The sequence below is a fragment of the Prionailurus viverrinus genome, chromosome D2 (assembly GCF_022837055.1).
Source record: "Prionailurus viverrinus isolate Anna chromosome D2, UM_Priviv_1.0, whole genome shotgun sequence".
NCBI lineage: Eukaryota > Metazoa > Chordata > Mammalia > Carnivora > Felidae > Prionailurus > Prionailurus viverrinus.
In genome coordinates, this window is record NC_062571.1 from 29,951,345 (window position 1) to 29,965,200 (window position 13,856).

The following is a 13,856-nucleotide window of genomic DNA, read 5'->3' on the forward strand; positions in this document are numbered from 1 at the left end:
CAGAATAAATATCTTCAACTACTATTAGAACAGAAAATATACAACTATAATTTCTACTCTCACCCACTCTTCTTATTAAAATGTTAGTTTTGAGGATAAACTCTATTGAGAAAAGCATAATATACTTGTCCAGGGTCTCTGCATGTTGCTGCAGGTAATGTTAAGTGCACAAGAATTCAAATTTTTTTACATCTGTGCTCTGTTCATTTCCAAGCTCAAAATGAAAGTCATCACAATATTCTTAAAAATCCCCCTGAAATATTAACAGTGATCTAAGGAGTCATATTTTATTATTTTCATTCCCACCCCCAAGTTTGCCAAAAGGTTCATAATGTTCTGGCACAGAAAAATTTATATAAATTTAAAAAAATGTGGAAGTCTTCTTATTTTTAATCTTGTTCACTTTTGTTTCTCAGGGGAGAATCAGCTGTTCTGGCCACTTGATGGTACAAGGTTTGCCCATTCGTAGTCGACTAACATCTGGTGGTCAGTCTCACAGGTAAAGACAGTAAGAATCTCCCTTCTCTAGCCCTTCCCAAGCATCCACCCACCACAATGAGCATCTAAGTGTTGGGTCTACAAATTGTTACCTAAAATGTAGCCCCTCGCCTGCAGCATCAGCATCCCTTGGGAACTTGTTGCAAATGTGGAATCACAAGCCCACCCTAGACCTACAGAGTCATAATGTACATTTTAATAAGATCCTGAAGTGATTTAGAAACACATTATATTTGAGAAGCACTGGTCTGTGGCACACTTTTAATGGCTCAAAATTTGTAACCATTAGTAGTAGCAGTACAGGTAATATGTAAAACCAGAGTCTTTGAATTAAATTGCCATATTTTCCTTAATAATATATAAACTGTTAATGATTATATGTATATAGATTGATTATTCTTGTTGTTGTTGTCCCCAATATAACAGTTGCCTCTAATATAGCAACTAGCTTTCTTCCTCCATGATTTTATTAACCACTAAGAATTAAGAGCCTGGCTTCCCTTTGAGTCTTATGGTGCCACTAAGTCTTAGCAGAGCATTCCACAGTTGCTGACATGGATGAATTATATTTGACTTACCAAAGGAGCAAAAATAGTGACCCACGTTTCAGATACAGTATTTCATCACCACTGCAACTATACCTTCTTCTTCATTTTTTTTTTTCTTCAAGAACAGCTGTTACTGTGAGTCCGTCTTAACCAGTTTAAGTTCACGATCATCTTTAATAGTCTGCCATAATTTATAGCCAGGTTAAATTTTATTACTTAGAGACACAGGGATTGCAGCTGCCTTGTTCTGGGTAATAAACAGGACTTGTCTTTTGGCTTTCATTTGAGATTCAGCTTGAATACTGATTTATTTGTTTATTTTGAAACTTTTGAACAACTGGTCAAAGCCAAGGCAAGAAGAGCTGAGCCACTTAACCCAGGATGACTTCAAAGAGAAAGAAGCTAAAGCCTGTTTATTTGATTACAGATCTCACAAGATAATCCTACGTGTATGAAATGCTTACTACTTTGTTTTTTACCTCAGCTCCACACCATTATTTGTTATTTATTATTTGTTTACGTAGAGCGACCTCCTTCTCCACCCCACCCTCCCAAAAAATATCTGTTCTCTAGGCTCTATAGCCCAGCCTAAATGCCTGCTGTCATAAGCTTATAAATTGGTTTCTATGTTTAATGCCTGAACATGCTTGTTTTTATAGAGGAAGGTCCCGAGTACAAGAAAGAGACAAAGAGCCCCTACAGGAACGCTTTTTCCGGCCACATTTCCTGCAGGCTCCTGGGGATATGGTAGCTCACGAGGGGCGCCTGTGTCGACTGGACTGTAAGGTAGACTCTAATAGCCATCCTTGGTTCCAGATCTGTTCACATTTTGCATTTGTTCGTTATGCACTTACTTTTGTTTGTATTTGTTTTGTGTTTATTTTTTGTTTTGGGTTGGTTTTTGTTTTGTTTTGGGACAGGGGGACTGGGGAAGGGAGATAGATCACTTCTTTTCTCAAAAGGCTTTTACAGAGCATTTAATACCAGACAAAAGAATTTCATGAAATTTTTAAATCTTTACATCTTAATAAGATTTCATTGGGAAAAAATTTACATTGGTATTGTATCAAGTTAACTCTGAATTTGTAAAAGACAACCAAAGAGGTGATTGATTGATATAATTTAGACATTTTCCATGTGGTGCCCGGAAAGTCTTTATTACTATAAAGCCAAAACTGTGATTTTTGTATCCTTGAGGTGAATTGCTGTGATATATAGACTTTGAAAAAAATTATAATCATGAAAAGATGGCTCCAAGGTGGTTTATGAAAATCAAAGCTGGTTTCTCATACTAATCAACAGCCACCACCTTTAGCTATTCTACATTCTAATTCTTCAACCAGAAACTATATTCAGTCGAGCAACATGGAGATCTCTCAGTATGAAGAGAAACTTAAGTCACCTCTTTCACCCCAAAGATCAGAATGCTGTGGAAATTGTAGATGCAAATTAGTAAAGGCTTGAGGTTAAGCATTCATGGAATCCACTTCTCCAGGTGGCTCTTGCTCTGCCAATGTCTGCCTAAATAATATTCGGGATTGATTGTTACTTCTTCCATGCTAAACCCTAAAAGATACCCATTCCAGGTCCCGTCCCCAGAGATTCTGACTTGATATAGTAAATGGGCATTAAGATTTTCAAATGCTCCCCACTTGATCATAATACACGGCAAGGTTTGAGAACTCTAGTTTAAGGTCTGCCCTTTTCTTGACTGCCTCTTGCTTGTTAGTATGTAAGCAATTATACCATCTGTGAAACTGACGTGGCAGGCCTATTTTACCTATTTATTTAATTTTTTATTTCTTATTTATTCTAATCTAGAATATAATCATGACCTGATTTGGGGTCAAAATACTATACAGTTTAAATTAATGCAGTCATCCATCCAGACCCCTCTTGTCCTGATGTCCCTGTAGAAAATACACCCCATGTATTTTCTCACTATCTATTTGGTGCCAGACAAGGATAAAGAATTCAGCCACCAAATAAATCTGCCTGTCATCAGTCTGCCATTTGCCTCAGCTGTCCTGTTCTTTATTAGGTGAGTGGCTTACCGCCCCCAGAGCTGACATGGCTGCTCAATGGCCAACCTGTGCTACCAGACGCCTCCCACAAGATGTTGGTCAGGGAGACTGGAGTCCACTCTCTGCTCATTGACCCACTCACTCAACGTGATGCGGGGACGTATACATGCGTTGCTACCAACAAAACTGGACAGAATTCCTTTAGTCTGGAGCTCACTGTAGTAGGTAAGGTTTGCTGCTGGGGCCCCTAAACATAACTCCCTTCAAAGTTGCTGCCCAAATATGCACAGCCTCTGACAGCATTCCTTAGTCCTTTGCCCCACCAAACCTCATTTCAATTTCTCCTTCATGTAGTAAGGGCCATTATTTCCTACATTGCTTTCAAAGACATATCAGTAAGCTAAAACACATAATGTGGTACCTTGTGTGGGAGTCATTATAATAGTTAATCAATCAATCAATTCATTAGTTAATTGACTATCACTAAATCCAAGTCACTTGCCCTATGTTCATCACTCCTGGAACACACCAGAATCTTGGCCCTACCCCAAGCTTCCATAATCTTTGCTTCAGTGATCCTTCTACCAGGAATGCCCTTCATTGCCTAGGAACCACCTCCTCATTGTCAAAGGCTTAATTCAAACATTACCACCAAGGCACATCCTCCTCTGTTTCCATAGCACTTGGAAAAGGAGGGGCTCAGGGCATCTGGGTGGCTCAGTCGGTTAAGTGTCCGACTGCAGCTCAGGTCATGATCTCACGGTTCATGGGTTCAAGCCTTGTGTTGGGCTCTGTGTTGTCAGCTCAGAGCCTAGAGTCTGCTTCATATTCTGTCTCTCTCTTTTCCTCTCTCTCTCTCTGCCCCTCCCCAGCCCGCATTTGCTCTCTCTCTCAAAATAAGCATTAAAAAGAAGTGTTTTTTTTTTAAAGAAAAGGAGGGGCTCTTCAGAGCACTTACAGCCTTCTATGTAACTGTTTTGCCTTCCTGAAGAGACTGTAAGCTTCTAAAGTCAGACATTCTGACTTTTTTGGTGTATCTCGAGTGTCTGACTCAGTGTCTAGAACATGAACGGTGCTCACCAAATGTTGAGTTGATAACTAAGCAAATGAACCTTTACCTTATGAGATGATATGAACAAAATACTGTAATGCCTACAAATAATGACTAGTCATCATCACTTGGTTGATACCAGCCCTTAGGGCAGGAGTCTAGCCAAAACTAGATTTCAGAATACATGAATTCTAGTGCTGAGCTTTCTCCCATGTGTGGCCCCTACCAGAAACAAGGATGGCTTCGGCATGCTATCCTGTCTATAGGTTAGTGGCTGCTTGCCCCATATATCTTTTTGTTTTTCTCACTCTTAATTTTTTCCTCCCAACAGAGTAGGAAAAGCTCATTCTGCAAGGACATATTAACTGTAAGCTTTCATTTTTCCCCCCACTATTTTGCAAATATTGACTCTGGAATCCTGAAATATGAGGTATCTTTGCCCAAAAAAGGCCTCCTTAAGAAGCATAATGTGTGTGTGTGTGTGTGTGTGTGTGTGTGTGTTTAAGTAGTGTACCTCTCGGGGTGCCTGGGTGGCTCAGTCGGTTAAGTGTACAACTTTGGCTCTGGTCATGATCTTGCAGTTCATGGGTTTGAGCCCCACATCAGGCTTTCTGCTGTCAGCCCAGAGCCGACTTTGGATCCTCTGTCCCCCTCTCTCTCTGCCCCTCCCCCGCTTGCACTCTTTCTCTTTCTCTCAAAAACAATAAATAAACATTTTTCAAATATTTGTAAAATGTAATGTACTTCTTTTCTGTAGCTATAAACTTCTTCAAAATAAAAGTTGAGGGAAAATTAATATGCCTTCCACAAAATAAACTCCTCTAGAAAAGAGAAAGGATATATTTAGTATTTAAAGTCTGTTGTTTCTCAAAATTTACTGCTGAGAATAAAAGAAACTCTTTAAATTCCACACCCACTATTCGCATCCCCCATGTGCAGCACAGGCCCTTGAGTGTTGTCTCTCATACAAAGTGCAAGTTTCATTATTTCTTTTTAAATCATTTCTGGAGCTTTTATCAAGACAGCGATCTGCACTTAGAGAGGTAAAAAGTGTTCTGAAGAGAAGGTAAAGTCGGGGAGGGGGGTGCCTACTCTGCTAAATTCTTTAACTGTAATGAGTTTGAAGCGTGAACCCCCAGGCACTTACTATTCAAACAAGAATGGCCCTTCTTCTCATTCAGCCAAAGAGGTGAAGAAAGCACCTGTGATCCTGGAGAAACTGCAGAACAGCGGCGTTCCCGAAGGCCACCCAGTGAGGCTGGAGTGCCGTGTGATAGGCATGCCACCACCCGTGTTCTACTGGAAGAAGGACAACGAAACCATCCCTTTCACCAGAGAGAGGATCAGGTAGAGCCTGCTTCCACATTCAAAGGGACTTCCAAACTCAGTGGGGCTTCCTGGGCACCCAAATAAGTCTGTTGTCTTTTGAATCTGTCTGTCACCCAATATGATGCATTTGAATTTCATCCACATCATTGTACCTATCAAGAATTTCTTTTTGTTCCTGAAGGACAGTCCATAATACAGATGTCCCACAGTTCCAAACCTTAATTTTTTTCCAGATTAATTAGTGGGTTTTTTTAAATTTTAAATTCAGTATAGCTAACATACAGCGTTATATTAGTTTCAGGTGGACAATATAGTGACTCAACAATTCTATACATTACTCAATGCTTATCAAGATAAGTGTACTTTTTATTTTTTTTTTAATTTTTTTTTTCAACGTTTATTTATTTTTGGGACAGAGAGAGACAGAGCATGAACGGGGGAGGGGCAGAGAGAGAGGGAGACACAGAATCGGAAACAGGCTCCAGGCTCTGAGCCATCAGCCCAGAGCCTGACGCGGGGCTCAAACTCACGGACCGCGAGATCGTGACCTGGCTGAAGTCGGAGGCTTAACCGACTGCGCCACCCAGGCGCCCCTAAGTGTACTTTTTAATCCCTTTCCTTTATTCCCCCATCCTCCCACCAACCTCCCCTCTGAAACCATCAGTTTGTTCTCTATAGTTAAGAGTCTGTTTTTTGGTTTATTTCTTTTTTCCCTTTGTTCCTTTGGGTTTTTTTTAAATTATTTTTTAAATGTTTATTTATTTTTGAGAGGGAGAGAGACAGAGTGCCAGCAAGGGAAGAGCAGAGAGAGAGGGAGACACAGAATCCAAAGCAGGCTCCAGGCTCTGTGCTGACAGCACAGAACCCTATGCAGAGCTCGAACTCATGAACCTCAAGATCGTGACCTGAGCCAAAGTCGGACATTTAACCGACAGAGCCACCAGAGCACCCCTATTCCTTTGTTTTTTATTAAATTCCACATATGAGCGAAATAATATGGTATTTGTCTTTCTCTGACTTATTTCATTTAGCATTATACTCTCTAGATCCACCCATGTTATTACAAATGGTAAGATTTCATCCTTTTTTATGGTTGAGTAATATTCCTGTGTGTGTTTGTGTGTGTGTGTGCGCGCGCACATGGGTGCGCGCACATGCACATGCATATGTGTGTGTATATATATATATATATATATATATATACATATCACATCTTCTTTATCCATTCATCTATCAATGGACACTTGGGTTGCTTCCATATTTTGGCTATTGTAAATAATGCTGCAATAAACATACAGGTTCATGTATCTTTTCAAATTAGTATTTTTGTTTCTTTGCATAAAAATCCAGTAGTGGGGGGCGCCTGGGTGGCTCAGTCGATTAAGCATCCAACTTCGGCTCAGGTCATGATCTCACGGTCCTTGAGTTCGAGCCCCGCGTCGGCTCTCTGCTGACGGCTCAGAGCCTGGAGCCTGTTTCCGATTCTGTGTCTCCCTCTCTCTCTGACCCTCCCCCGTTCATGCTCTGTCTCTGTCTCAAAAATAAATACACATTTAAAAACACACACACACACACACACACACACACACACACACAAAGTCCAGTAGTGGAATTACTGAATCATATGGTGATTCTATTTTTAATTTTTTGCAGAGCCTCCATACAGAGGCTGCACCAGTTTGCATTCTCACCAACAGTGCACAAGGGTTCCTTTTTTCTCCACATCCTCATCAACACTTGCTGGTTCTTGTGTTGATTTTAGCCATTCTGACAGGTGTGAGGTGATATCTCATTGTGGTTTTGATTTGCATTTCCCTGAAGATGAGTGATGTTGAGCATTTTTGATGTGTCTGTTGGCTATCTGCATTTCTTTGAGAAAATGTCTGTTCATGTATTCTGCCCATTTTTAATTGGATTATTTGGGCTTTTTGGTGTTGAGTCGTATTAAGTTCTTTATATATTTTGTACACTAACCCTTTATGAGATAAGTCGTAGGCAAATATCTTCTCCGACTCAGTAGGTTGTCTTTTAGTTTTGCTGATTGTATACTTTGCTATGCAGAAGTTTTTATTTTGATGTAGTCACAATAGTTTATTTTTGCTTTTGTTTCCCTTCCCTCGGGAGACATACCTAGAAAAATGCTGTTATGACTGATGTCAGAGAAGTTACTGCCTATGCTCTTTCCTAGGATTTTTATGGTTTCAGTTCTCACATAGAGCCTTGATCCATTTTGAGTTTATTTTTGTGTGTGGTGTAAGAAAGTAATCCAGTTTCATTCTTTTGCTTGTAGCTGTCCAGTTTTCCCAACACCATCTGTTGAAGAGACTTTTTCCCTTGCAAATTCTTGCCTCCTGTGTCAAAGATTAATTACCGTATAATCATGGGTTTATTTCTGGGCTCTCTATTCTGTTCCATTGATCTATTGGTCTATTTTTGTGCTAGTATCATACTGTTTTGATTACTACAGGTTTGTAGTACAACTTTAAATCTGGGATTGTGATACCTTCAGTTTTGTTTTTCTTTTCAAGATTGCTTTAGCTATTTGGGGTCTTTTGTGGTTCCATACAAATTTTAGGATCATTTGTTCTAGTTCTGTGAAAAATGCTCTTGGTATTTTGATAAGGATTGCATCTAACTGTAGATTGCTTTTGGTAGTATGAGTATTTTAACAATATTTGTTCTTTCAATCCATGAGCATGGAATATTTTTTCATTTGTTTGTGTCGTCTTCAATTTCTTTCATCTATGTTTTATAGTTTTCAAAGTACAGGTCTCTCACCTCCTAGGTTAAGTTTATTCCTAGGGTTTCTTTTGTTTTTGTTTTTGTTTTGGTGCACCTATAAGTTGGATTGTTTTCTTAATTTCTCTCTCTGCTATTTAATCATTAGTATATATAAATGCAAGGCAGGGGGTGCCTGGCTGACTCAGTTGGTGATCTTGGGGTTGTGAGTTTAAGCCCCACATTGGATGTAGAGCTTACTTTAAAAAGTGTTTTAAAAAAATGCAATGGATATCTGTATATTGATTTTGAATCCTGCAACCTTACTGACTTAATTTAACAATTCCGGTAGTTTCTTAGTGGAGTCTTTAGGATTTTTTTTTTAATGTTTATTTATTTTTGAGAGAGAGAGAGAGAGAGAGAAACAGAGTGCAAGCAGGGGAGGGGCAGATAGAGAGGAAGACACAGAATACAAAGCAGGCTCCAGGCTCTGAGCTATCAGCAGAGAGCCTATTGTGGGGCTCAAACCCATGAACCATGAGATCATGACCTGAGCCAAAGTCAGACACCAAACTGACTGAGCCACCCTGGCACCCCTAGAGTCTTTTATATATAGTATCATGTCACCTGCAAATAGTGAAGATTGTACTTCCTTACCAATTTGGATGCCTTTTATTCCTTTTTCTTATTTGATTGCTGTGGCCAGGACTTCCAGTTCTGTGTTGAATAAAAGTGGTGAGAGTGGACATCCTTGTCTTGCTACTAACCTTAGGGGAAAACCTCTCGGTTTTTCACCGATGAGTATGATGTTAGCGGTGGATTTTTCATGTAAGGCCTTCATTATGTTGAGGTATGTTCCCTCTAAACCTATCTATGAATGGATGTTGTACTTTGTAAAATGCATTTTCTGCACCTATTGAAATGATCATATGGTTTTTATCCATCTCTTGTTTATGTGATATATCACATTGATTGATTTGTGAATATTGAACCACCCTTGCAAGCCAGGAATAAATTCCACTTGATCATGGAATCACGATCATAATATATATTGTTGAATTCAGTTTGCTATTATTTTGTTGAGGATTTTTGCATCTATGTTCATCAGAGATATTAGCCTGCAGTTCTTTTTTTTAAATGTTTATTTATTTTTGAGAAACAGAGAGATACAGCATGAGCTGGGGAAGGGAAGAGAGAGGGAGACACAGAATCTGAAGCAGGCTCCAGGCTCCAAGCTGTCAGCACAGAGTCCGACGCAGGGCTTGAATTCACAAACCGTGAGATCGTGACCTGAGCTGAAGTCGGATGCCCAACCGACTGAGCCACCCAGGCGCCCCTAATTCTCTTTTTTTGTAGTATTTTTATCTAATTTGGGTTCAGGGTAATGCTGACCTCAGCAAATGAAGTTGGGAGCCTACCTTCCTTCTTGCTAGATTTCATCTAACCAACCTTTTTTTTTTTTTTTGGAATAGTTTGAGAAGAGGTACTGACTCTTCTTCAAATGTTTGGTAGAATCCACCTGTGAAGCCATCTTATCCTCGACTTTTGTTTCTTGGGAGTTTTTTTGATTACTGATTCAATTTCATTGCTGGTGATTGGTCTGTACAAATTTTCTATGTCTTCCTGATTCAGTATTTAGAGGTTATATGTTTCTAAGAATTTATTCATTTCTTTTAGATTGTCCAATTTTTTGGCATGCAATTTTTTATAATATTCCCTTATAATCCTTTGTATTCCTGTGGGGTTGGTTGCTATTTCTCCTCTTTAATTTCTGATTTTGTTAAAAACTTTAAGTTTTAAGTTTAAAAATGTGCACAGAATAAATGAAGACCTTGCATTTTTTTGTCATGTGTCTTCAGTCATATTAGTACACAGAAAACCCCTTTGATAGTAAAATGCTAAAATAAGATAAAGCAAAACAAAACATTAAGGCAGTAACTCCTTCTCTATCCATCACTACATGGTTATTTTTAAAGTAACTAAGAGGGGGCGCCTGGGTGGCGCAGTCGGTTAAGCGTCCGACTTCAGCCAGGTCACGATCTTGCGGTCCGTGAGTTCGAGTCTCGCGTGGGGCTCTGGGCTGATGGCTCAGAGCCTGGAGCCTGTTTCCGATTCTGTGTCTCCCTCTCTCTCTGCCCCTCCCCCGTTCATGCTCTGTCTCTCTCTGTCCCAAAAATAAATAAACGTTGAAAAAAAAATTTTTTTAAGTAACTAAGGGGGCGGGGGAGGGCGCCTGGGTGGCTCAGTCGGTTGAGCGGCCGACTTTGGCTCAGGTCACGATCTCACGGTCCGTGAGTTCGAGCCCCGCGTCCCGCTCTGTGCTGATGGCTCGGAGCCTGGAGCCTGTTTCGGATTCTGTGTCTCCCTCTCTTTGACCCTCCCCCGTTCATGCTCTGTCTCTCTCTGTCTCAGAAATAAATAAACATTACAAAAAAAATTTTAAAGTAACTAAGGGGGTGCCTGGGTGGCTCAGTAGGTTAAGCATCCAACTCTTGATCTCAGCTCAGGTCTTGATCTCAGGGTTATGAGTTCAAGCCCCATGTTGGGCTCCATCCTGGGTGTGAAGCCTACTTAGGAAGGAAGGAAGGAAGGAAGGAAAAGGAAAGAAACTAAGGATCCAGTTACCAAAAGTGGGTATCTTGCTAGATTTCCTCTAACCAACCTTATCTTTGCCATTTTGGTTTTACTCCATGAGGGGCAAGCAAACAAAGGCAGCTTGTGTACAAAAGTTTCTACTGAGAATTATTTTTTCACAATGAAATGAATTTGTCCCAGAGGATGTTGTAACTGTCAAGCTTTACAGAATTTTGGCATCTAAGAAGTCTACATAGGTCAAGATTTTTCTCTGGTAAAACTTTAGCAAGCACAGAAAATATTCTTGATTTAACATTTCAGTCTATGTTAATGCAACCTAGCTAGCTCAATCAGTACAACATGTGACTCTTGATCTTGGGGTCGTGAGTTCAAGCCCACATTGGGCGTAAAGTTTAAATAATTAATTAATTAGTTAATCAATTAATATAACTCATTAATATAACATGAAATATTAGCGTAATTATCCAGGATTGCAATATGCAGCCAAGGTTGAGAACTACTGATATCAAGGAAACATAAGGAAACAACATGCTGATTTGCTCCTGAACTGTATTAAGCTAACTGCTGCACATGCCCAGTTGGTTACATTAAGAAATAACCCCTCCATACTAACAGTATATCAATCCCTGGACTCCCATCTTGGTCTACTTTCCCATAGCTTCTTAGCAAAGTTCTTGTTGAAATGTCCAATCAGGTTTGGAAAAGAGATTTTTCTGGACTTTGGTTGTGACAAGTGGGGGCACCTCCTCTGGGGGGGAGTATAACTCCAGGAGAGGTGGAACAGTGGGAAGGGCAAGAACAGGTCTCAGCCTGGGCTGTCAACCTTCATCTGGGCCTCACCGGGTTAACTGCTGCTCTTTTGTGATTCCTTTCCACTTTTCAGTTTGCCTTTGATAACTGCCTTAAGTTGAGTCTCCCTTCCCTCTCTGGAGGGTCAGGGAGGAGAGGGGTAGCGCTGCCCTGCTGGATCTGCCCTGAGAGTTTCCCTGAGCCCTGAATTCTCTAAGGCCTTTTCTGCCCCTGGATGCAATTGCAGATATGTTCTCTCTTTTCTCTAGTATGCACCAGGACGCAACAGGGTATGTCTGCCTCCTCATTCAGCCAGCCAAGAAATCTGACGCTGGATGGTACACGTTGTCAGCCAAGAATGAAGCTGGCATCGTGTCATGCACTGCCAGGTTGGATATATACGGTAGGTGTAACGTCCTCAGTTGAACATCTGTGTATGATAGGCAGCTTGAAAAAAATGTTTTAAGGACAGGCGTAGTATGTTTCCATAATTGAATTGGTTAGATTATATTTTAGTGCTTAAACGATGGATTTTTAAAATCATTTCACCCTAGTCGCCTCAAGGCTTTTGTATATTTTTGTATACTTTTGTACACTTTTGCACACTTTTGCATTTAAATGAGCTTAAGTTTCTTCCAAAAAAAGACCTATATTACTAGGAATTACAGCTATTTCAGAGTTTAACCATGCTTGTGCTTCCGATCATCTAGCATCTCATGCTGTCTCCTTCATGCCATGGGCCACCCACTGGAACTCCCTCCCCACTGCCTGTCATTTCCCCCACACATACCTCCACCCAGCAGAAGTGTCCTGTCCTCATTCACCTGTTCATTCATTCCATAAATATTTATTGTGCCAATCCCACAACCAGACTAATAATAGAGAGCTGTCCTAATAATAATATCAAATGATATTTGGATAATGACTTGTAATTTACAAAATGGTACCCTTAGGACCTTCCAATTATTGCAATTGTTGTCACCCTCATTTATTTTTTTTTAATTTTTTTTAACGTTTATTTATTTTTGAGACAGAGAGAGACAGAGCATGAACGGGGGAGGGGCAGAGAGAGAGGGAGACAGAGAATTGGAAGCAGGCTCCAGGCTCTGAGCCATCAGCCCAGAGCCCGACGCAGGGCTCGAACTCACAGACCGTGAGATTGTGACCTGAGCCGAAGTTGGACGCTTAACCGACTGAGCCACCCAGGCACCCCTGTTGTCACCCTCATTTAAATGCTGAAGATGGGCACGTGGGTGGTTCAGTCAGGTGAGCATCTGACTCTTGATTTTGGCTCAGGTCATGATCCCAGGGTCATGGGATCCAGCCCTGAATCTGGGCTCAGGGAGGTTAAGTATCTATAGCCGAGATGCAAATCCAGGTTTTTGTATCATTCCTTTGAGCCATGTTTCTAATTTTCAAAAGGATTTAGGGGTGCCTTGGTGGCTCAGTTGGTTCAGCATCCAACTTTGGCTCAGGTCATGATCTCACAGTTTGTGGATTTGAGCCCCGTGTCAGGCTCTGTGCTGACAGCTTGGAGCCTGGAGCCTGCTTCAGATTCTCTGTTTACTTCTCTCTCTGCCCCTCCCCTGCTCACTCTCTGTCTCCCTCGCTCAAAAATGAATAAACATTAAAAAAAAAAAAGGATTTGGGGCGCCTGGGTGGCGCAGTCGGTTAAGCGTCCGACTTCAGCCAGGTCACGATCTCGCGGTCCGGGAGTTCGAGCCCCGCGTCGACACACACACACACACACACACACACACACACGAGTGGAGGAGGGGCAGAGAGAAAGGAAGAGAAATCCCAAACCAGCTCCATGCTGCCAGCACAGAGTCCAACGTACGGTTCGAACCCACAAGAACCCACGAATGGTGAGATCATGACCTGAGCCGAAATGAAGAGTTGGACACTCAATTGAGAGCCACACAGGTGCCCCAACAAGTTCATCTTTATTAATCTATTAATGTACTTTATGCATCTTGTCTATAATTTTGACACTAACTGGCACTTTTGGAGACATATTCCTTAATCTAAAAGGGTGATTCTTTTTTCCTCTCCTTTAAAATTTGTTTTAAAAAATAATTTAATAATTAACACATTTCTTTTGTTTAAGTTTATTTATTTTGAGAGAGAAAGAGAGTGTGTACAAGCAAGCAAGCACACGCATGAGTCGGGTAAGGGCAGAGAAAGAAAGAATCCCAAGCAGGCTGTCCTGACGCAAGGCTCAAACTCACAAACTGTGAGATCATGACCTGAGCCAAAACCAAGAGTCGGTTCATTGAGCAACTGACTGAGCCACCCAGGTGC

General features: G+C 40.9%; 1 protein-coding gene across 2 annotated transcripts in view; it reads left to right on the top strand.

The window, feature by feature from the left end:
* MYPN (myopalladin) overlaps window positions 1-13,856 on the top strand; it is a 76,753-nt gene that overhangs the window by 61,158 nt on the left and 1,739 nt on the right. For both annotated transcript variants that reach the window (XM_047825703.1, XM_047825704.1), the window contains exons 14-18: window positions 417-499; window positions 1,706-1,832; window positions 3,088-3,295; window positions 5,303-5,468; window positions 11,822-11,955. In XM_047825703.1, coding sequence (XP_047681659.1) covers window positions 417-499; window positions 1,706-1,832; window positions 3,088-3,295; window positions 5,303-5,468; window positions 11,822-11,955 — 718 coding nt within the window. The remainder of the gene's footprint in view (window positions 1-416; window positions 500-1,705; window positions 1,833-3,087; window positions 3,296-5,302; window positions 5,469-11,821; window positions 11,956-13,856) is intronic.